Source organism: Crotalus tigris, unplaced genomic scaffold (assembly GCF_016545835.1).
Source record: "Crotalus tigris isolate CLP2741 ecotype Arizona unplaced genomic scaffold, ASM1654583v1 scf7180000019259.915256, whole genome shotgun sequence".
Classification (NCBI taxonomy): domain Eukaryota; kingdom Metazoa; phylum Chordata; class Lepidosauria; order Squamata; family Viperidae; genus Crotalus; species Crotalus tigris.
This window is the reverse complement of record NW_024097459.1, coordinates 337,291-362,660: the sequence shown is the minus strand read 5'-3', so window position 1 is coordinate 362,660 and position 25,370 is coordinate 337,291. Positions and strand designations below refer to the sequence as shown.

Here is a 25,370-nt window from a genome sequence, read left to right as displayed (position 1 = left end):
ACAATCACATGTGGGGAGTGGGTTTTTATACCCTCTGGAGCCTTTTGTTTGGTGTTGCTTCCTGTGTCATGAACTTTGACCTGAGTCTGAGTGTGCCTGTTGGTATCTCTGTGTTAATCCTATGGGGTGGGGTATGTAGATTTTAGGTGTCTTTGTCTTCTTCATCTTCTAGCTGGGGCTTCCAACCTTCCTGGATGGTTCACATCTGCATTTGTACAGAGCTAGTTTCTGCTTGGGGGAGAGAGACCTGGGGCTATTGAGGAAAAACTGGGCATGCTTTTCTGCCTCTTTAAGATCTTTTAAGGAAATATATTTTTCTGCCCTTTTAATATTTCCTTCTCTGGGGGGCTGACTTCCCACAATACAATTCTGCAAACTGTTCTAAATCTTGAAATACAGCCTTGACCCTCAGGGAGTTATCTGGAGAATTTTAAATATCCCAAATAATGGAGTGTCTGAAGATTTGTACATTTGGAATTTCATAGCAGAATTTCATAGCAGGGCATTTTAGACACATCTGCAACCATTATTTTTAAGAACCTTGTGATATGTCATTGTTTCCCCATTACTTTATATATTTATTTATCAAATTTAGAGACCATCCATTTCACTTACAGAGTAACTCTGGGCAGTGTACAATTAATGGTTTGGAGTGCTGGGAAACATATAATTATGTAAGAAAATTCCCACCTTAATCCAAGCATGATATTTTTGTTTATTTTCTTGTCAGGCCAGAAATGAACTGTACTTAGAAAATGACTTCCTTTGCAATAAAGCATTGTGCATAAGCAGATGTAACAAATGTATGTACTATGGCTCAAGTATTTATGAAGTATTGTCCATCTTAGGTCTTAATATTTTTTGCACAGAAAAATGGTAAAGTTTTAGAGTAAAGAGTAAAGGTTAGCCTTTAACATACATACGTCACTCAAACGACTATGCAATAGTTACATCACATTTGTGCTGAAAATAGGAACATGACTATCTGTTAAAGACAAAATACAATTTGCAAAAAAGTGGGGCTGAACTTGCCAAGTACAATTAGCACAATAGAAAAAATTGAGGGATGAGAGGGTATGGGTTTGTTGTTTTCCAAGGCTGCATCTGGACGGCAGATTATTATCCAGCGTTCTAAACTAACCCTCAAATGAGCATAGAAGTCCTTCAATTGATAAAATGTTGAGCAATTCTATATAGCTTAGAAGCAGTTAAAAGCTAGAGCCAGCTCCCACTGACTCACAAGAGCTGATTATTAAAGTTTCTGAAAATGTGTGAAAAGCTGTTCAGTGGCTGAATGGCACAGTGCTGGCAATGGAGCCAGCATTATCCATAAATGTTGGATGGTTTTTTTTCTTTTTTTCAGATAGGTATTTCTTAAAGATTTACCAGCATACAACTAGCAATAAATAAAGAGTTGGGGGCAGTGGTGGGATTCAAATATGTGAACAACCGGTTCTGGGTTGTTCCAGAAGTCCATTCTGGGCCTGGGCAACAAAAAAATTAGCTACCAGTTCTACTAAACTGGTGCGAACTGGCTGAATCCCACCACTGGTTGGGGGTCACAAAGCTTTGTTTAACTCATTTATACAGAGAGATGAAATTTCATCTGGGCCAAATGCTTTTGAGCAAGCTGCTTGGGACCATGTTTAGGAAAAATAGTGTTGAAGCTGAAACTAAAATTAGAATTGATTTATGTGTCAGATGTGTCAGCCCTACAAGGCAAACCATATCACAGAGCAGACACCACATAGGCCTAACACTATTTTAATTATAGTGGGTGTATTAACACAATCTTTCAAGTCTAAATGTGCTTCCCTTCCTCCCTCTTTTATTTTCATGTCAACTGGTAGATAGAAAGTGCCTATTTGAGATATTTTTATAAATTTGTCTCTTTGTGTGGGCTTATGGCACATTTATCTGATCATTGCCTTTGTAATAGATCTTCCCTCTCTCTGTCAAGGTCATCCTCTAGTCTAAACTCTCTGCAATATAGTTAATATTCTCTGCTCCTAAATGGAGTACTCTTCTCTTTTCTCAGGATACCTGAAGGTGGTAGGTGTAAAAAAACATCAAAATAGCAACCATGACTGTTACCCTCTTAAATGTTTAGACCGCCTCTCCCTCCATTGAAGGCCAATACTTGTGTCCTATTAAAAATATATATAATTTGGTAACAACCTTTGGAATCTCTCAAGCCTCCATTCAAGTCTTTTGGAACATGCACAAAGTTTTTGTGCTTCAGGCTTCATGCCTCTTTTTTTGTACTCAGTTCTGACATAGACTAGAGCAGAAGAGATTCCTAAACTTTTTGCCATTAGTCTTCCCTTTAGTGTAATCTTAATGTACATACCACCCCTAAAAAATACAAACAACAAAATGAACACAAATGAACACTGAAAACAATACAATGGAACTTTGAGAAAGCTGGAATTTCTTTTGGTAATAATGCAACTACAGTACTGTAAAAGGTTCTTCACACTTCCCCTGGATGTTTATTGGTTTATTGTGATTAGTTTATTGGTTTAACCCCCCCCCCCAGTTTTTAACTCTTTATTTGCCCTTTATCATTTTTATCTGAGAGTTTTCTTGTTCTGCTAAATTCAAAAGACTTTGACGTTTTGCCTCAGATAGCAAATACTCATTAGAAAGCCCAGGCTTTGTTTAATCATTATCCAACCTTCTATTCAGAACAGCAGGTAAATATTCAGACAGAAAAAACATCAAATTCCTGTAAGATGTTTCATTTCCTAGTTACTCCTTAAAGCAGTTGTTAACCTTTTCAGTCTCAGCATATCTGTGACTTATTGGTCCCATTCTGACACCTGTAGCTGACAGTAGAGTGTTGTAGGATGCACTTCACCAATTTTCCAAATCACTTCAAAAGAGCATAAGCCAATATATGAAGAAAGCAGGAGATCACTTTCCTATGAACTACGGTTAAAGTTGAAGGTTCCTAGTGAATTACATTGTTTCACTCTGAAACAGGAATCTAGAGTTCTAAGAAACCTAGTACTAGAATAACACTAGGATAATGATACCAATTTAGCAGAGATCCCATTTAGTCTAGTAGTATAATAGTATTACTGTACAATAATAGTTAGAATGCTGGCCTAGAAAGCAAGAGACCATGAATTCTAGGCCTTCCATGGACATGAAAGACAGCTGGGGGACTTTGGGCCAGGTTGCTCTCTTTCACTCCCAGCCTCAGAAGATTGTTATTGTGGGGAAAATAGGGGACAGGAATATTCAGAAGGTTTGCTGCCTTAAGTTATATACATTATATACATTAACAAGATGGGATAAAAATCTAAACATCATCATCATCATAGTCTTCTAATTATGGTTAGTTTACAACTTGTGTCTGTCATATTAAAGGCCTTTCCATACTTATGCCTACAAAGGGGCATAAAGATTACTTCTTTATATTTCTTTTCTTTTTCTTTGCTATAGTTTTATGTTTAATTTCTCTTTTTCTTTCTATATTATTCTTTTCCCCCTTTCTGCATTTTCTATTTTTTCTTTTTATTCTTGCATTTTTATAATTTGCATTCATTTGTAATCTGTTAACTGAAATATTTAATGCAACTATTATAAAAAATAGAATGAAGCCTTTTGTTATAATTCAATAAAATATTAAATACAGTTATAAGAAGACATTTTCACTTCTAGCAGAGAATAACAATAGACAACATCTAGCCACAATAATTAATAGATAGCAGGAATGAGGAAGCATAAAATTAATTGTAAAGTAGTGTGAGTGCTCTATTTCTAGACATATATTCCTGTAAGGTGCAAGATCATATTCTTTATTTTCCTAGTTAACTTTTAAAAGAAATAGGAAAAAATGAAGACTCTCTTGAATCAGTTTTGACTCCTGATGAATACATACAAGTGAGTTTCACTGCCTCCTCCTCTATTTTTTTTTTTTTTTACACTTTGGAACAAATCCTTTAGTTCTGGGACTTACCGTACCTATGGTCTTTTATTTTAGTATTAATTATGCCCAACCAAACATAACTTTGGGGAATCAACCAAAGTTCAGTTGGTGCTGCCATTTGGTATAAGTTTGCTAAATATTAGGTGAATACTCACGTTGATCATTTGGATTTACCAAAACTTATAAGCCATTTTGTTTCATGGTTAGGAGGGAATTGAGGAATAATATATGCAAGAAGAATCTGAGAGGGTTGGCCTTTGATGTGGGTCAGTTGAATTTGGGTGAAGCTGAAATTTAATGTACTAAGTTACTCTGAGTTTACTTAGGGACATAAGAAATACAGGGTTGACTCATCTTAATTTAGATGTATTAACATATGTTGAAAGAACAGCAAAGCACTAACTGCTATTTTGTGGGATAATTTCAAGAGTAAGTTTCAAGTTGGGTAGGGACAAATAGATGTTTGCTCTGAGGCTAGATTGTGGCAGAAGCCTGTTTCACTATTCTAAGCTATTAAGAGACATTTCAACTGTCACTGATATTAGCTGAAGTTTAAAACATGTAGCAGGAATGGTGGGTATCTAAAATGGTCCCAAAGTACCTTTTCATAACCATTAAATCTATATCCTCAGGCTTAGAGTGTCAGGATGAACTATAAACACACTGCTAATGTTGACTATAAACTAGAAGTAATCTTTACAATGGTAGTTCAGCCCCAAGCCAATTTGCCCATCATCTCTGTAATCTGTCTGGCTCACCTATTTCCTCTTTGTTGTTACTTATCCAAACAAAACACCCTCAACTCATTTCAATCTTTCTTCATACTATTATTAATGCATTTGTTTTAACAGTATATACTATTATTATAGTTGGTTGCACAGTCAGCCAAATGTTTAGATTGGATTTGGCATTTTTATCCACCTAGGAGTCCTTCTCAAGGACCTGGGATGGGGAGATTGTTGTTTAATGGTGTTAAAAATATTATCACAGGATGTAAGCCATTCCAAATAAAGCTGCCTTTTGCAATTGACTGATGGTAATTTTTGTTAATGTAGATGGCACTCAAATGATACTCTACATATTTTGGGATTGCATAAAAGGTGCCTATTATTAGTAGTACTATCTTTCCTTTCTTTTGCCAGAGTTGTTGTACTTCTGTCTCCAGGTCTTTATAGTTTGTGGTTTTCTCCAGTTCTTTCTCTTCGGTTCTGCTCTCTTCAGGTACTACAGCATTTTCTATCCAGATTTTGTTTTTCTTATCAACAATTGCTAAGTCTGGAGTGTTATGTGGCAGATGCTTATTATTATTGCTCTGATATGAATAAATAAAAATTATGAACTTAGTTTGCTGTATTTAAAAGATGAGGAAACTTAAATCCCAACTATCTACAAGATGCTTTGAGTTTTGCAATAATTAAACAAAAGTGTTGTCAGTGGTGCTTGTCTTATTATGCAAAATGTTTTATAACTGCCTTGAAAGCCAGGACTGTCAATGACAGAGTCCACACCACTGTTCATGTGAATAGCATTTGCTTAAATATACCATGGGCCAGGACAAAAGAAGTGCACACTTCAAATAGATTCAAGGACTTGGATATCCCTAAACTGAATTACCTCTTTGCCTTGATTAACATACCCAAACCATGATGTACAGCTTTTGAAAGCCAATGCTCAGATTTCAAAAACTTTTTAATATGTGACGTTAGGAAATGGTAACTTGAGAAATACTAGTCTAGAGTCTCTTGAACCCATAAAAATAATTGCCTAATTTCTTGGATTCTGTCCAAAACATTGTTGTACCTCATCCAGTGTCATTTTCTATGAGATGGGGGATAATTTGATTAATGAATGGTTGAATAAATATCCTTAACATTTTTTATTTGAAGGGCTATAGACACAGCATTATCAGGCAGACTTTATATTCGAGAATTCCAAATCATGATGAAATGCAAAACTATTATTTCTACATTTTCTAGATTGACTTAATCATTATGTATGTTGATGCATCCTAAAGTCTCCCTAGTTATAATACTTGGGGGAAGTTTAAAAGATTGCACTGTGTGGATTCCACTAATGAGAGTTAGCAATATAGCAGAATGGATTTACGAACTGAATTTGCACTCTCTCTACATTTAAATAATATTTGTCTTGGTCTTGAACAGTGATACAAACCATAAGCAATTTGTAAATATTGCAGGAAAAATATTTTAGCATATTTAGAAATATATTTTAAAAGTGGAATAAATAATAGTAAAGTATATCTCTATGTGTGTTTATGTGCATGTATGTGTGTGTATGTGTATGCTTTTGTGCGTGTATTAGATTTGTCTAATGAGGCATTTATGTTTACTCCTTTTTATATAATCTTAAAGTCCATCTTTCAACCTTTTCAGGATGCTCAAGAAACACATGGGGTAGCTGTACCAACCCCATCTGTTCCAGAAAGTTTTGAGGACAAGCTACCTGCAGGTAAGATGATAACTGGGATTGCATGCTCACCATATCTAGTATCTGCATAGATAATAGTTTAGCTATAGTTCATCATCTCATTTGACAGTGAAATCATAAATTTTGTTTCAGTATATCATCTTGCAGTCTTAGCACAATGTTGTTTTTTGTTCCTGAACTTTTGTGAAACTGCATAATCTATCATTCATATTTAGAAACTTAGGACTGAAACAAAAGGCAACATGTTTAGATGTTGACCACATTTTATGGAAAGGGTCTTTAGGTGGTGTAAGTAGGGAATTCATCTACTAGGAGAACAGAAAGATCATTTTTGATTTCAGGATCCATTATTCCTATTAAAGTAAGCCAACCATTTGATGGTTATAGGCATTGTGGCAACTATGATTACTTTTAAATAGTGACCATGAAATAGCATTACAAAAATAATTGTTTTCAGCTTGCTGTTGTTTTTGGCTTGGCATTGCTTTTATTGCTGTTATTTATGCTGTTTTATTGTAGTTTTAGAGGATACCGTAGATGTTTTAAATAGTTCTTTTACAGTTTATACAATGGCGTGATGGAAACTATTGAACACCTGGCTCCATTGCCACCTCTGTCCAGCTAGCCAGAGTAGTGTGCTAGGCATGTGGTTCAGTTGTGTTCCCAAGTGGCTTGCAAAATTCCAGAAAATTTAACAGTTTTTGTGAGTTTGCTCCAGAACATTACTGAGTCTGTAAGTCACCAAGAATGAGAGCGAGAGCTGCAGCTTTGCAGAATTTTGCCACTAGATCTTACCTGGGTATTTTAAATTGTTCTTTTATAGTATATATAGTAGTATGATGGTAAATGTTCTTTATATTATTTATCTTCTTTATGTTTTTTTCTTTTTTCTATTTTTTCAATTTTTTTTGACTGTTTACACTTTTTTATTATTTATAATATAAAATATAAAAATACAAAACCAAATAGGAAAAATAAGGGAGAAAAGGAAAAAAAGCATTGACTTCGACTCCCTCTTGTGCAGAAGAATAAAACAGTAACATCAAACTTCAACTTTTTACTTTTATATAATAGTATAAATTAGCCATTTCTATAACAACACATCTATCTAATCAGTAAAATCCAAAATCAACGTTTCATTTTTTTCCACCTCAAGCACAAAGTCCAGAAGCGGTTTCCAAACAGAAACAAAAGTACTTGTGTTTTTTTCTTTGATCAAAGCAGACAGTTTAGCCATCTCTGCTAAATCCTTCAACTTTTGAAGCCATTTGTCCATTGTGGGGATTGAAATGTCCTTCCATTTTTGTCCATAAAGTAGTCTTGTGCTGGTAAATGTTGAAATGGCTCCATTGCTTCCTCTGCCCTGGAGTGGAACTTGGGCTGGAAGTGGGGTGTCTGATGTGCAGGAGCAGATGGAGGGCTCTTCAGCTAGGAGAGCTGGGAGCCTGGAGCTGGGGGAGGGAATGGACACTTGAGGGGGGAGTGTAGAGAAGGTGGATACATTGGTGTATTGATGGTGGTGGTGGTGGTGGTGACAGGCATGGGATGTTTTGATGGGAGACAGAGTGAGGTCCATTTGTGGGGAAGGCCTTCCTTGTGTTTAGTACTGATGATGGGTTCTAGCCATCTGTGGTCCAGCCCAGACCTTGTCAGCAGACATCCAGAAGCCTGGATTTTTTTTACTGTTGCTGCTTAATACCAGATTGGTTAATAATAAAGCTCCCTTAGTTGTGATATTATCAGGGAGGAGAAGAATGCCTGGCATGTGTTACTGAAACCTGGCTGAGGCCTTAAGGGAGGAGGTCTTCCCCTTTCTGAAAAGTGTCCAGTTGGGTTCAGGGTATGGCACCAGCTGAGACCTCAAGACAGGGGAAGGGGGAAAGTACTTGTCATCAAGGAATTTCTGTTGACATTCGGAGTTGCTACCCCCCAAGTTGCCAGCTATTAGATTTTTTTTTTAAGATATGCTTGTGGGATCATTGGGATTGTTGTTACTGTGACAACCTCCCTGTTGCAGAGCAATCTCCCTACATAAATAATCTGTATATTTAATTACTATATGATATTATCTGCTTTAAAAAAAGAACTGATTAGGTTTGAACCAAGAAGGATCTGCATATCAGTGTGTCAACTCATATCCATAAAACTTTGGCAGTTTTAATCAATCAAGAAGAATCTAACTACCTGTATTCCATAACTGATAATAGCTAATAACCTTCTAGATATTTTTAAATTCTGAATTTAAATTTAGTGACAAATATGCAGCACTACAATGCTCAGTTAAACTTGGCATACCTATTGCCCAGAGTGCCAGTAATGTAAAGAAATGTCTTTAACCATGAAGCTTACAAAACTGCTTCTCTATCACATGTAATATGTGTTTGTCTTCTTGATTGATTGATTACATGCCATTAAGTCAGTGTCAGCTCTTAATTATCACAAAGTTTCTTGGTCACATTTTCTTTAACTGGGATCTTTAGTGCAGAGCCATTATCCATGCATTTGGGAAATGAGTTTTGTTCAACAAATCTATAGGGCATAAGAAGGTCACTTAGAACAGGGCTTTTCAACCTGTGGTGCGTACCACTTGTGGTACATTAACAAGTGGCAGGTGGTACACAGCCCTGCCTAGCCAAGTATAGTGGGGGAGGAAAAGAGCCAGCACAGGCAAGGACTTACTGTGAGAGAGTCTTCTGGAGCTGCAGAGTGGCTGGGGCAAGGCAAAGACCCCAGTTCACTTCTGGCTTACCCTCCCCCATGAGAAAGGAGGAAGGGGCAAAGACAGGAGAGGCTATAAAAGGAGGCAGTTTGGGCTGGGGAGGGAGAGAGAGAAAAAGCAGCAGCCTTGGGAGGAGGCAGAGTCAGGGAAAGGAGGAGGAGGAGGAGGAGGGTGGGAGAGAGGAGAGGAGATCAAGCAGGCCGGCCATGAGCCAATCTACAATTGCTGTGGCAGCCACCTGTGCTAGCAGCAGCAAACAGGCAAGGAATGCAGTGGGGGAGGGGTCACCCTCCAAGAGGAATGAAAAAAGGCAGCAATGGCTGGAGGTGAGGGAGGGAGATGGAGAGTGGAAGGATTCTTACGTTCTTTTGTGACTTTGAAGTTCTGGGATTTGTGCAATGTGGGCTTTGTGTTCTTAAGGAGTGTTTGGCAATTTCTATTTGGCTGATGGCTGGTGTCTCATGTTAGCTTCTATTGCTCTGCTATTGTTAGCTGTAAGTTTTGCTGCAAGGGATTTTGAAGTGTTTTTCTCCTGAATGGATTTTGCCTGTAATATTCCTTTACTTATGAATGGAGCCATTTGGGGAGGCTGCCTTAGCCGGCAGCCAGTACTTATTTCCATTTTTTTCGTTAAGTGCCAGCTGCATTCCTTAACTTTCCTTTCTAGCCAGTAGCTAATTCTTAAAGGGGAATGTGCCTTTTTAAGTTAGTTCACTCAGCAGTTTGTCTTTTCTGCCCCTGGAGGTTTTTTCCTGTTTGATGAATATATGAAAGAGAGAAAATATGGGGGGGTCAAATTTTTCCTTCAGAAGAGGGGCATGAGAAAGAGAGAGGCAGGGAAGGAAGGAGGGAGGGAGGGAAATCCCGCCTTAGCCCTTGGCCACCAGCTGCCCTGCCATTGATTTTGCTTGTCAAAAGGTTGCAAAAGGGGATCACATGACCCTGGGACACTGTGACCATCATAAATATGAATCAGTTGCCAAGCATCCAAATATAAATCACATGACCCTGCTGCAATGGTCATAACTGTGAAAAATGGTCATAAATCATTTCAGTGCAATTACAACTTTGAACTTTCTTTTTTTTGGTCATCAAGTTTTTGACACCTTGCTAGGTGGTACTCAAATATTGCCATATCCTAAAAATGGTACAGTCGGTGAAAAGGTTGAAAAGCCCTGACTTAGAAGACAATCAATGTTTTTAATGTGCTATTAATAACTTTTCAATGTCCCCATATTCTGTCATCATGTTTTAGTTTTAGTTTTCTGGTCTTCCCATTCCAAGGCCTTTCAAAACATTCATCACAAATGGAAAATATTTAGCAGTGCTAACAGGAAGGCTTGGCACAGAATTGAGGGAGTTATCACTAACTTAAATCAGCCTCTTAAAAGCAAGTTCAGCTAGTTTCTGTAGTCAGGTAGCCATAGCAATTAGCAAACTTTTTAAAATATCTATAGTTACTTCCTTGTTAATGAGCAGATCTACTTTGCCTCAGTTCCCATTTGCTGCGAATCAGAAAAAAATGTATTTTGTTTGCTCTTCTTTAGAGCAACTCCTTATAGGCTTACCCGTCTCTAAAGCTCCAGTATCTGTGCCATCTCTGGAAGGAACATTTCCTGGATACCAAATAAGTCGGGTGCTGTGTGTAGTTTCATATAACAGCTACTATAAATAGTTATGGTATTCTTTTTAAATATTTTTTTGTAGATCATTCAAACAGCTGTATCTCGGGGGGGGGGGAGAATGCTGTTCCAGAGAACAGGAACCAGTTCAGAGAAGGTACACTTCCTCAGCCGCATAAGAGGACAATGTTTAATAGAAGAAACCAGGAGCATACCCATTCTGCTAGAACATACCGGATAGGCAGAAACAGTTGGAGATAGATGATTCTTCAGTTATCCAGATCCTATGCCATAAATGGCTTTATAATTAATAACCAATACCTTGAATTGCACCCAGAAGTCAACTGGCAACAAATGCAACATGTTTAGTACTGGTGACACATCAGCATACTGAAAGGCTGATATTACTGCTTGTGCTGCTGCAATTTGTACTAGTAGCTTCCAGGCTCAGCTCCATATAGAACACATTGCAATAATTCAGATAATGGAAACCCCAAGTTCTCCTTAGACCCATCCTACTAACTCCCCACCTCAATGTCCCTTCTTTTAGTACTGTTCTTCTATTAAAATATAAATTGGGTAGATGTCTTCTATTACCACACTTTGAGTAATTCTTCTATTACTTAATCATTATAGGCCAGACATGTCAAACTGTCACGTGACATTGCGCAACGTATCGGAACTTTTTTGCCATTGCCGGCAATGGGGTGGGTGCAGCTCCAGTATGATAAAACCAGCCCGTGGGCCGGCAGTTTGACACCCTTGTTATAGGCTATTAAAGCATAGTTTAGGCAGATGAGAGAACTGAACATTTCTCTCATCTGTACTATTATTCCTGTCATTAAGAAACCCCACCAATGAAATTATCCTCCTGTCCCATACAAAAATATCTGGGAAGAAGATTTTGAGAGGGGAAAATGTGTTTCCATGTCATCTCTCTGCTTTATATGAATTCTACATTGAGTTGAATTAATATATGTGCTGTATCCTTTAAAGCCAAGTTGAGCATGATGTTAAATTTCCACATACATGTACAGTATATAAATAATGTAGATGCATTTTGGGGTATTTAATACAAATAATCTGGTAGGGAAAAGTGTGGCTATTATAAACCCATCAGAAGCAGGGGAGAAATTTAAACTTTCCTTCCTGCTGCTATCCAGAATAAATTGTGTCATCTGTTGGGCTTCTTATCTGTAATCAGGAACTAATGCTTCCCATGGGAGCAGAAGCTCTTTGCTTTTAGCTTGGCTCTTATGCAATGGCAGCTTCCCCAACATAAGTTTCTACAGATGCTTAGGGATACAGCTCAAAGTTCACCACCCAGAATGTCCCCTGGTCATGTTGGGATTTTGCCTTCTACATTTTGCAATCCTGATTCTTTTGGGGGAAAGCAGGTTGCAGAAGTCTGCTCTCCAACATCAAAATAAACAGATTCAATTGCAAATTACAGATATGCCTCCTATTACAGGAATAGACCTTCTTATTTTTCAATAGAGATTCCAGTCACCATATGAGCACACACTGCTCTCTTAAGCGTGATAGAAAAATTTGATGTAGTTGCTGCAGTAGTGATTATGTCCTTTCATAATTTGCCTCTTCTGTTTATCTTAGGGCCCAAGTGAGTTTCCCCTAAAGAGCTTCTCATTTGTTAAATTAGAAAAAGCATCAGTGTCTGAAACTTCCATTTCCATTATAAAAACATCAGTTAACTTGCTGTAGCATCTTAAAGAAAATAATTTGAAAACCAAAAATTGAAGGCATTATAAATGTATTTGTACATGTCTGAGTTTTTTTCTGAGTTTTCCTGTCCCTGGGTGGGGGGTGGGGAGGGGAGGCTATTTTCTTTGATTCCCTTCAAGACCTTTTGAATATATTTATCAATATGGTCCTATAGAAAATATTTACATAAGTTTAGTCTTTACAGTGTAAAATGAGAGCAATATAATCTATTTATATATGTATGTATTGTTTTCTTCCTAGGTTCACAAATTAATGGCAATTATAGAAAGTACAATTCAGTAATTGACCTGAGGACAAAGGCATTTGGGGAGGATTATTTGGATGATGATTGCATTCCACCACCACCTTCAATTCCTCCTCCTTCACCACCACCACTTTCAGTTGACTTACCACCAGTTTTATCTTCTGTGGTAGTTCCACCTCCACCTTCTATGGTAGCTCCACCTCCACCACCAATGACTCCCCCACCTCCACCACCAATGACTCCTCCACCTCCACCTCCATCAGCATTGCCAGCTCCATGGCTTTCATCAATGGCTGCACCTTCATTTCCATATTCCGATGTCTGTTCTCCCAGTACTCCAACCCCACCAGACTTCATTCCTCCTCCTCCCCCTCCTCCTCCTCCTCCTGATTTTATGGATTCTGCAATTTCTTCTATTCCTCCAATTTCACTACCAGTTCATACACAACTCTTCTCAAATGGTGTGTCCAAATGGAAATCAGAGACTGTTCTAAATATTCATAAACCTTCTCTCAATTCTCCAGCAACACCTATTCACAAGGAGTTACCACAGTTACCACAGTCCAGCCCAGAGCCTCATCTCACTTTTCCCAAATCATTAAAAGTACCCCCTCCTACTCCCATGAGAATATCATCTATTTTCTCAGGAGAAAAAGACTCCAGCCCCAAAGAACATTTTCCTAGAATGACATCTGACAGTCACAGTCCTCTGTTACCTACTGTACAATGTGCTACCATAGATCACTCAGAGGCAGAAGCTAGAGCCAAAACCAATATGGGAAATCATTCTGCTTTGGTCACAGAATCTAAAACATCAGATTCCAAAATCTGCCCACTGAAGAAAAAACAGAATTTATCCTGGTCCACTGAAGAAAGAACAGAATTTTCATCTCCAGGTTATGCATCGTCTGATGATGATATCTGGAACGAACGTTGCAATTTAGATAAGTTGAAGAATGAACTGTCAACCCTGCTGTCCTCAACCTGCAGAAAGGAAGACCGACCAACTGAAAAAATTACATTTTCCAAATCTAAAGGTACAGATATTGATAGCAACAATGTTACTACAGATGAATTAAAACTAGTTAAGCATAATGTGAAAAAAACACACTTACCACAAAGAGCAGAGAATGAAAAGAAAGAAAAGAAATGTGCCAATAATTCTCCAACCAAATCTTTCACCAAAGATGCTTTCTCAACTGCAGACAAATTTCCGACCACTCAAGGAAATTGTGCTATGAAACTGAAAGAGGAGTTGGAAGCTTTATTGTCTCCAGTCAAGGAAGGAGGCCCACCTTTTGCAATTGCAAACCTGAGACATAATCCAGAAACAAGGAAACAAGTTACTCTTCAGTTTTCTGGCAATAAGGTCAATAATGGTGAGTTGAAATTTCCAACAACAAAATTGGAAGGTACAGAAAAAGAATCAATGATGCCTAGTCCTTCTGTCCACACATGCAAGCCACCAGTTTCATCTTTAAAATCCCAAAGTGAACATTTGGCTCCAGCTACATCTTCCTCTTCTAATTCTGAGACTACATTACCCACACAAACTGCTTCTCCCAGCAAGGATCTCTCTCTGAAATATAAGACTCATAGGTCGAAATCGGACTCTGTTGACAGCCTTGTCTTTGCAACTTCTTCCCAAGCTATACGTGATGGACTCAGCAGTTCATGTATTAATGAAAATCAAAGAGATTTTACTGGGAACATGCCCTCAACAACAGCCAAGCTATCTAGGAATGCAGAGCCACTGAGCAGTGATGTTCTGTTTCATCCTGTTACAGGAGAAAAAGTAGAAAAGGGGTCTCCAATGGCTCTTCTTCTGGCTGCACAACTGCGGGCCAATAGAGGCAAGTGTTCTGCTTCTGCCTCTCAAAATAATAGTTCTTTATTGGAGAAACCTCAGCTCAAGTTGAACAATAGTAGCCAATCAGAGAATGGGTTATCTACCATTTATTATAGCAATTCAAAGCCCAATACTATTAAGGTTGTCCCAAAGTCCCCACACAAGGACTTATTGGCAGAATCTGAAAGTAAGCAGCGTAATGAATCAAGTGCATCCAACAACAATATCAGGAGTTTGTCAGGACAAAGTGAAAATATGCCACAAATATCCTCCAATGTTACCGAACAATGCAGGAGTACACTGAAATTTAGAGAGACAAACGACTCTCAAAGTCTTTCATCTAATAAGTGTGATTCTTCTATTTTGCTTCAAAACTCAAACTCCAGTCATTTGAAGCAGCAAGATCCACTGAACAGATCTGAAATTCCTTTTCATTTTTTTCCTCCACCCCAAAACCATACAGTTAAAAATGATGAGGTGGAAGAAGGATTCAATTATGAAATAATTCCTCCACCACCAGAGTTCAGCAATGATACCTCTGAAATCCCAAAGTTTTCTTCAGATACTCAGATCTCAGATATGCAACTTAACTTCAACAACTCAAGCTATAACTATGGCAACAGTTATTCTCTGACATCAGCAGTCCAAAGGCCAAGTGACTATAGTCACCATTATCCAGGTGACAGCTATACCTCCAATTACCTTAGTAGCTGTTCCAATAGCCGCCCCCTAATTAAAAAACGCCTTTATCTATCAGAGACTGATGACTTATATAGTAGGACAGCTATGTCTGCCCGCAATATGAGCATACCTAACTCCTATGGCTACAACTCTTCAGCTGTGGAAGGGATTCATCGAGCAAATTATTCTCACAGAAATATTCCCAATAGTACACAGGGCCGAAGGGTATCCTTGGAAATACCTGGAAAAATTATAACTTACAATACTTCTGTCAATGATGTCCAGTATAAAAGCCAAAATGGAGACTATTCCACTAATGCAATCGCCTCTGGCAGGTATGTTTCATTTGTCATAAATATAGGAGTTGAAATGTGAGTAAGGGACTGCATGGAAATATTTTGGCCAGAAGTCAGGTTGACATTCTGCAATTTCTTTTGTCCAGTATAACATAAGTGATATGTTCCTCCCCCCCACACACACACACTTTTTAGAGTTACAGTGCTCTAGGTAGAGTATTCTCCATTTAAAATCAAGTTATTATTCAGTCAGGTGACCAGATGGCTACCGCTTCAGCCAAATGTCTGCTTCTTCCACACTTATTCCTACAGCTAAGATCACTGTCAAAATCACCAAGATCTCAGTTGAGAGGGAAATACTGTATTGCTAGTGGACAGCTGTTTGACCTGCGAGCTGTTCATTTCAAATTATATTTAGAGAGAAGACATGGGTACTAAGAAACTTATGTAATTCAACAGAATTATTGTCTCCAGGTAAACTAACATTTTATTTATTTTTGAAACAGCAGTAAAAATATTCAAACCATCCACATTATTATTTATACTGGTAAGATAACTCTATTAGCATTTAGCTGAGAAAGCCATTATGCCAAAAATATCTGTATTAAATATTTCATATTCACTGTTTGTGTTTCTGATAATCAAAGGCTATCTCACTAACAAAATCTCAGATATTGATTTGAAAAGTTTATTTTTTTTCTTGTACTTAGAATGAAATATATCACTTAATTGAATCACTGGTCTTAATTTATTGCTAAGAATTTCTACTGGACTAATGATATTTTTTTATATTTCTTCTGTTTAGGTCTTGCCACGTTAGTCCACAATATGGAACTCTAAATACATTTACTGTTAGGCCTGGAACAAGACAACCCATTTCTTACTCCTACCAAGGCCTTCATTAAGACCTTTCTGTCAGAAGCTCTGCATCTGCACACAGCTTGGGCCAAGATTGTTATTACTCAATCTGGACCTCATTCTTTTTTCTGTATTATAACTCATCTTTGTATAGCTCTGTAGGGCCTGTATCTTTTTGTAAACATTAGTTTTAAGTTATTCAGACAGTGTTATAAATGAGTCTTATGAAGCTCTCTTGCTAACAAGCTTATTTTGCATTATGTAAGAGTAGCTATGTATGTGTCTTCATTCTAGGGCACATTTGACTAATAGCTGTCTGCTTTGAATAGAAGAATATAGAGTAAATTTTACCTTACTAGCACCATTTTTATGAACATGCATTGGTCATTCAGGAAAAGCAAGCAAAGAAGGAAGGCTGCAACAGAAAGGCAAAGCAGAGAATCCAAGATCCAAGATGAAGAAAGCAGTTCAACAACCCATTTATGGCTACTCTAGATCAGCCATGCATGGCCTAGAAAGCTGGCTGTTAGCTAGAAGAAAATGACACATTTATGGAAAAGGAAAGGAAGCGTTCAGATGAAAAAAGGATGAGCAAGAGAGAAGGATTAGAAGTTTGTGATACTTGTAATTTCAATAGTGCTACCACCAAAGAAAATTGACAGGAGCTTTTCTTAGCAGGGCATCTCTAACTTTTTGTTTACCATATCATTGTTAGAATCCATAACAGAAAAAAAAAATATAAGAAACCCAGGGGCCCCTTGTCAAATATTCTTATATCTTGCAAAATATTTGAGACTGAACTTCTTCAAAATTATCTTTTTTTAGACAATCATTTAGGTTTTCAATCTACAACTACGGATAAAAATGATAGCCATTCTAAAGACACAAATATAATTCTTGCAGTCCCCTTTAAAAACACACAGCTGAATTTAATTTGGGAAGCATTTTTAGTTAAAAACTGTATAAGATTTAAATGAACCAAACAACATATCTCTACAAGGCTAACCTGGCAATTCGTCACCATTGTTGCATTGTTATAGTTTTCAAGAATGCAATCATTCTGTCTACAGCTTTGTTTTTCTTGTGGTTTCTTATTTTGGTTTAGGAGTTAAAAAACATTTAATGGATATGAAAGGTGTTTAATAGAACAGATGCTGGCATCTATACAAATTAACCCCAATTACATCTCTGTACTTGAAGGAAAAGCAGCGCATGCTTAAAGGTCACCTCTGAAAATGTCAACTATATCTGTTTGGAGGTAAATCTTATTCAATGGGATTTACTTTTAAATGCCTAGAGGAAAACAGCTCTAATCCATTTTGGCTTGTACTGGTTATACATGATAGTTACAGGTAGTCTTTGAATTACAACCATTTGTTTAGCAATTATTCAAAATTATAGCACTGAAAAAGTGATTTACGAATGGTCCTCACACTTATGACTGTTGCAGCATCCCTGTGGTCATGCAATCAAAATTCATATGCTTGACCTCTGGCATGCATTTGCAATGTTTGCAGGTCATGTGATTGACATTTGCAACCTCCCCAGCTGGCTTCTGACAAGCAAATCAATGGGGAAAGCCGATTTGCTTAATGGTCACATGGTTCAACTTAACAACTTCAATAATTCACTTAACAACCATGGCAAAAAGGTCATAAAATTTGGCACAGCTCACTTAACAGCCACTTTGCTTAACCATAGAAATACTGGTTCCAGTTGTGGTTTCAATTAATGGATTACCTGTAATCCAATAGTCTATGGATTTAGTTCTAGTTTTTAGAACTGTGAGGGAAAATGATTGCCTCAATTTATTTCTGTAGATTTTGCAAAGAAGCAAGAATATAGCCATTATTTTTATATACCCAATAGATAACTTACCTTAAATTATAAAGCATGTATGTTCATGTTGATTTTGTCTGGCAGCAGATTCATTTTTAGATAAATATTTTGGCAGAATTATAGTGTAGTTCAAGTTCAGTTTAAGTCACTTATTTAGGGAGATGGTTATCTGTCCCCTAGGGATGCTTCCCATGTAAAACTATCAAATGTTTCCAAACATTTAAGTAAAAAATGGTTTAAACAGGTGTAGTTTGCAAGCCATCTTCTATATTGTGTTTATTCACTCTATTTACACATAATTTCTTGCACGAATATATGCCTGTGAACCTAGAGTAAAGCCACCTCTATCAGTAGGCAGAGTGAATCTATTTTAAACAGAAGATGGGTGGGATGAAAGAAAGTAAATTGTTAGTTATTTATGGGGGGGGGGTCCTTTGTTTTTTCTGTTCTGTATTTTTACTGCCAGGATGGAAAGATTACTTCTGTGATTTTTCTGCCTCATGTGTCAGAGGACCTACCCTGCCATGATTAAGTATCCATTTGTTGCTCTGCTTCAGGCAAGGAACAACTTGGACTAGCTCTGATTTTAACCTTTGATACTAAGATAAACTGATTTTTTAAAAAATGTACTAACCTTCTTGTCTATAAGATCTATTCTAGGAGGCTCCTCACCTGCAGTAGAAGCAGGAGTCTGCTTGCATGTCCAATAGTGAGAGATTCAGTTTAGGAACCTCCCCATGTGTGCATTATGTTTCAAAATGGAGACATTGGATATTTTCAACATGCAATTAATATAGCATTTTCAATAATAAAAGCATAAATATTACATAAAATTGTCTTAGTTTTTACTTATATTGATCACTCATATGATTAGCTTTGACCATACTCTGGTTTCAAAGAAATAATAATTTTGATTGATTATAGTTCATTTTGATAGGAGACATGAAAGCCATTTAGAAAAACAATAAACTTTGTATTCTCAGCATCTATTCAAAGTTGTGAAACTCATTTCAGACTGCATGTTTGTAAAGAATCATTGAGATATGCCACAACATCAGCCACTCCAACTGCTAAACATTGTTTATTTTAAAGCCTATCATTATTTCTGGTCTTCTCAAATGCTTTTTTACAGCCATCTGGTCTTCTCAAATGCTTTCTGCATGATCTTTTATATGCTGGCGAGTCTGGAGTCAAAGAGTGGTCATTCAGTCATTAATTGTTCATTCTAACCTAGTTAATATCTAACTGTACAGAATGTCAGTTAAAGATCCTTCTGTCTCAAATTGGTTATCTGCTAAGTGTACTGATTGAAGGCTTCCAATGCTTAATTAACTAACAAACAGCCTTTCTCCTTTCCTTTCTAGAAGAAGCAGAAGTTTCTAATTTTTCTTGCTCCACAATAAAAGCAGTCTGTGTATTTGTCCTCATGAATTTGTATAAATATATCTGCTTGTTTTTGTCTGGTTTTGTTTTGCTTTATTTTAAATGATTTAAAGTATCCTATGAGGTGGTTTGAAGACAAATTCAAATTCTAATACAATAATATTGCTGTAATTTTTAAATACATTTTATTGCTTTTAAAATAATGACAGAAAAAGAAAAAAGCAAATAAAGCACAAAAAATACATTATCAAAAATGCACAAGTGCTTATAAAATAAGGGGGAAAATACAACAGAAAAAATAATGTACAGAGTATATGTTATTAGAACACTAAAGTTACAATTCTATATAGAATTATCAAATGCAAACATGAAGTGTGCATGTCTATATGATCGTTTTTCAAACTATTGTACTTTGTATAGATTGCTCCCATATTTCCTTACATGTATCCATACAAGAGGCACAGTGGCTCAGTGGCTTAAAAGACACTGGAGAAGGTCTAAACTCCTGTGGTTTGAGTCCCACCACCGCACAATAGAATGAGCTCCCATCACTAGCCCCAGTTCCTGCCACCTAGCAGTCTGAAAGCATGTAAATGCAAGTAGATAAATAGGTACCACTTTGGTAGGAAGGTAATGTATTCCTTGTTTCATCAAAATCTTTGTGCTGTGGCATGATGTCAGGCTGGCCACATGACCACAGAAACATCTTCTGACAGCACTGGCTCAATGGCTTAAAGAAATGCAAATGAGCGCCACCCCCTAAAGTCAGCTACGACTAGCAAAGTAAAAACCCCAGGGCCTCCTTTACCACTTTTTATCCACACAAAGTCTGCACTTATGGCAATCGACTCACAGATGGTGTGAACTGGTCTTCAATCCATTGAGTAAGTGGAGCCTTACGTTCATCTTACCATATTGCAATATGAGTCTTTTAGCTATAATGACACAGATTATCCACTTATGTCGTCCAATTCCATGTACAGGTATGCTATTCAAGAGAACATTATCTTCTGAAAATTTTAGCTTTTGTCACATAGTCACATTTATATAGTCCACTTTCTCTCAAAACTTGGTAAGTATAGATCATTGTAAAAAACTGTGTTTTAGATAAGCATTGTCCTTATTACATCTTCAACAAAATGCTATTCTAGCATTTTTCTTTTTCTATATAAATATAATGGAGTCCAATAAATTCTAAATATTTTTTTGTTATATAAGTTGTAGGTTAAAGTCAATTGGCAGTTTAGATATAGAAGTTAATACGCTCTCCCATTGTCCAGGGAATGCAGAAACTTCTAATTCTTTATTCCACTCATCTCTTAAAATCTGCATGTCAAAGTGATTTATTGATAACAAACTAAAAAAACTAATACATCAATTTTAGTTTTAGAAATTTAACTAGTTGTTCTAGTATCCCGGATGTCTTAGAATCTGAAAATGCTGCTGGTCCAAACAATGTTGTTAGCAGAAGTTGTACTGTAAATATTGCCAATATCTGATAGATATTTGTCTATTATTAGAACTTTTGTTTAATTTCATCCTAATGATCTATCAATTAATCAAGTCAATATTGCTGCTTTCATTCAATTTTTTTCATATCAGCATCTTTTCCCCAATTTTTAATTTCTCCATAAAGTCAATTTTACATAGAAAAAATAAAATTTTTACTCCATTCCATAACTTTCTGATATACCGTATTTCCAGACATATTAGAGCTTGATTGTATTTAGATCCTAACACTGTCCATGCAGTCAAAGGTGTTATATGTGTGTACTCCAAAGTTGTTGAAATATTAACACCAATTGTTGGCTTTCAGTTTTGAATATTTGACAATAGTTAAGCTTGATTATAGAGTTCCAGATTTGGGAAACCAAATCCTCTTATTAATTGATAACTGCATTTTCTGTAAAGATATTCTCAGAATTGAAGAACCAAATCAACATTTTCTAATCAAAGAGTTTATTTTCTGAAGTGTTTTCCAGATGTTTGAACAGGAATTCCTCTCAGAATAATAATTAATCTGGAAATAATATTAATTTGTGAGCATTCACATTTCCCAAAGAATGAGGTTTAATGACTCCCATCTATCCATGTCTGAAGAAACCTCTTTATGTATTTATTTACATTACATTACAAATACAGAACTGATATTCCTTGAATAGATGGGTAACCAAATTTCCACCTATTGGAATCAACTCCAATTTGAATCAGTTAATAGAATATCCTGGTATTTTATTAAAGGTATCTATCATTTGCATCAACAGTGGAATAGCAGCATGAGATTTAGAAATAAATAGAAGAATACTATCTGCAAATAAACCACAATGATGCACCACTCTGTAAATTTCCCTATGTTGTCTAATAACTAAAGCCAAGTATTCCATATAAACAACAAAAAACAAGGGAGAAAGTGGGTTTGGGGGGCTGGTTCCTCTAAAAAATAGGAAAGTAGCAGAAAATATATACCAATTTCAAAGGAAGTGCAAATCAATTTAATACAGCAAACTTATACTGTTTATATATTTTGTCAAAAGCTTTTAGCAGATTGCTCTTCATTTTTATTCACATCACATACGCACGACCAAGCTTTAGGGTTTTCAAGGAAATGCTCCATTTTTAATTAGTCTTGCCTCCCTTGTTGTCTTTCCTATCAATACTAAAGGAATCATCTGAAATGGAGAGGCATAGCGGATGGAGCAACAGGGGCAGGGAATCTTGCTTTACCACTTTTATTGAGTCATGCCATAAGCAGAATACATTTTCCAAGCTACCTGTGCAACTCCTTTCAGCCAGCCCTAACCAGACTCGCTTTTGAAATAGCAAATACAATTAATCTCCTGTGCAATCAAAGCAAAACTTTGAGAAGCTTGAAACAAGCCAATTATCTTTGATCCCATAAAAACAGTAATCTTCTGCATACAGCTCATACTTTTGCAATGCTTCTTTTAAAATGGTGGCAAAAGCATCAGAAACACAAGACAAGTAATAAAAAGGCAGAATACAATCAAATCTACTGAAACAGCTACTTCGAGAAGTCTTCAAGCTCTGATCTGAGTCTCTATACATTGATCTTTGTTAGATGCCATAGTTTTTTGAAAAATGTTTTTTTAAACCTCTGCAAAGAAAGTTAGTCTTCTGTTTGGCATAGTCTGCATTTTTGGGGCTGTAGTCCCCACAATTTCCTTACGTTGGCTGCGCAAGCTGATGCATTTGAAGTCCTAAATATATTTTGTCTTTCCTTTTTTGATTCTTGGAAATTACTACATCTCATATGAAATTGCAGAAGTCCTCTGGATCTTTTTCTTCTTTGGTCCTAAATATATTAAACTTGTTGACTTCAGAAACAAGTTTTAAGAGTTTTGTTCACAGAATTTCCCACACCCAAGTTTCTTATTGATAGGGGATTCTGGAGGGAACTATTGTAGGATGCATCCAGGTTGCTAGAATTTATCAAACACAAAGATAAATCCAAATCTACTAACCTATAGCCATGCCAAGTGTTTAGCTCACACACTGCACTAAATTATAATTTGATTTGTTTGATGTGAACACAATTCAACCACTGTGGTTTATAGATCATGGTATAGAGCTTAATTCATCATGTAAACACAGACATGTTTTATTTATTTAACAACAAATAATTAAAAAATCCTTACTGTAGTACATATGGGAATTGTCTCCATGACATAGAACTGTTTCTGTGAACAGGGAAAGTTAACAGAAGAAAGACTGGCTCACACAAATGTAGCTTGCCAGGATTTAGTTTACCACCTGTGTGAATCCAGGCACAGTGCATTTATGGATCCTTCAAACAGGCATGGAGCCCATGGTGATGGAGAACTTAATTACATAGATATTTATTGAATGACAAATTCCTGCCAATGTATAGTCCTGGAAAGAAATACCTCATGTCATATTGACTTTTCCCTCTAGAATACCCTTTATCCTCTAGATACAAGAAATATAAGAAGCTAAAAGTTAGCTATCCTTGGTCGATTAATGCAGGAAGCTTAGCTAACAACACAAAAACAATATATACTTAGAGGAAAGTGACCATGTAATTTGGGAGATATTGATTTTAAGGAGACCTTGAGGTGAGGCCACTTGGATACTTTGAACTTCAAGAAAAACAGATTTCTGGAGCAGGACATTAGGATTCTATACCATGAGAATAATGGGAAATAAAGCTCAAAAGGAGTAAAAAGGAAGTCTCCTATGAGTTGAGAAAAAACAGAATTATCTTATTAGGCAAACAAGATGGCAAATTTCTTGCTTGTAAATTATATGGGCACAAGAATTTTTAATTGCAATTGAACAGGAGTCAGTTTATGATATGATTCATGAACAGTACATATGATTTTAGGCTGTATCAATATGATCTCCAAAACCATGGGAAATAATGATTTCCCTCTGCATAATATTGGCCAGAATGAAATATTTAAAAACATTAAAAACAAATATTTTATGTATTTAAACATATAAATATTTTCCATTTCTTGAAGAATCAACAGAAGACCTCAAGAGATGTCACAATGAAGACAGCTTTCACCTATTCTCTTATTATACCAGGATGCATGTTATGGAATAATGATCTTAAGATCTTTTTCCAGGTTCAGATGAGACTGTGAAAAAGACAGTTACTTTACTTAGCTGCATTCACAAGGTCCGTAGTTCCTCTTTGAAATAAAGAATGAATATCCCTGACATAGAGGCCAAATTGCAGTAAAGTACTATATTCAGCAAAGCTAAATAGTAACAATCTGCCTCCTTGTGGTACAACAGTAGAAATACCCACTGCTAGTAATGGAGAAAAGCTTCAATTATTGTCTAAGGATGTAGACATATTTGTGTAGCAGAATGAATATTACCACCCTACCAAACATTTTTGGTGTTTTGTTCTTTGATCTTATATTTCATGGGAAAAAGTAGCATTTGGATCTTGATCATTTGCAATGTAAACTTAATCACATGGACTGTGGTTAAGTGATAAAATTTATCAATACAATTTGAAAAGTAATAGAAAGACAAGATTCAAATAAATTCAAAACAAGCTAAACAAAAATCACAAATTTAAAAATCAAGAAGTTTATTTTAAAAACTGCCTTCCATTTGAGTGTATGGTTGTTATGCATTTCAGATTTCACAAGTCATGGAATTAGTACCCAATAGTTAAGAACATCAAATAACTATGTTTCTCGACCTTCTCCAGAAGTTCTCCTAGCATCTCATTACAAAACCATAATGTGCTATATCAATATGCCTATAATTTTTATTCCATTATGAAATTTGGGCTTTCATATAATGAATAAAATATGCTGTATTTATAAAAGCCTACATGTTTGGAAATCAATGGTGGACAACCCCAACAGCTAACAACACATTTACACCATACTTGCCTGTTTCTATGCCTTTCCCAAAAATGTGCAAGCTCATACTTAAGACAGGAGTTTAAAAGATTTCAGACTTGATTTATACCCAAGGAATCCTGGAATGTTCTATAACTTCAGAATAGCCAATTCCCCTTTCCATTCATATACACATCTATCTGGCTCTGTTATATAATCTAAATTAAAGCAATCAGATTCAAAGTATCTCCCTCCTCCATCCATGAATTTCCAAATGCTGAACCAAAACAGAAATCATAATGTAAACATATTCAAAGTCTTCTTGCCAAATAGCAAAGTGGAACAGTATCTACAGCAGTTTTCTCTAACCTGATGCCCTGTAATTCCCAGAATTCTTAGCTAGCAT

The 25,370-nt window shown here is 36.4% G+C and overlaps 2 protein-coding genes across 7 annotated transcripts in view; one reads left to right on the top strand and one right to left on the bottom strand.

Moving 5' to 3' along the window:
• GUCA1ANB (GUCA1A neighbor) overlaps nucleotides 1–12,502 on the bottom strand; it is a 57,209-nt gene extending 44,707 nt beyond the window's left edge. For 4 of the 6 annotated variants that reach the window (XM_039361377.1, XM_039361378.1, XM_039361375.1 and 1 more), the window contains exon 1: nucleotides 10,673–12,490. The gene's annotated coding sequence lies outside the window, so the exon portion shown is untranslated. Of the gene's footprint in view, nucleotides 1–10,672 lie in introns of all 6 variants that reach the window. The other 2 variants (XR_005558872.1, XR_005558871.1) reach the window with 2 other exon arrangements.
• Nucleotides 1–19,695, top strand: part of CUNH6orf132 (chromosome unknown C6orf132 homolog) — a 41,960-nt gene extending 22,265 nt beyond the window's left edge. Inside the window, exons 3-5 of the mRNA XM_039361371.1 lie at nucleotides 6,331–6,406; nucleotides 12,710–15,578; nucleotides 16,345–19,695. Coding sequence (XP_039217305.1) covers nucleotides 6,331–6,406; nucleotides 12,710–15,578; nucleotides 16,345–16,444 — 3,045 coding nt within the window. The 3' untranslated portion in view covers nucleotides 16,445–19,695. The remainder of the gene's footprint in view (nucleotides 1–6,330; nucleotides 6,407–12,709; nucleotides 15,579–16,344) is intronic.
• The last annotated feature ends 5,675 nt before the right edge of the window (nucleotides 19,696–25,370 follow it).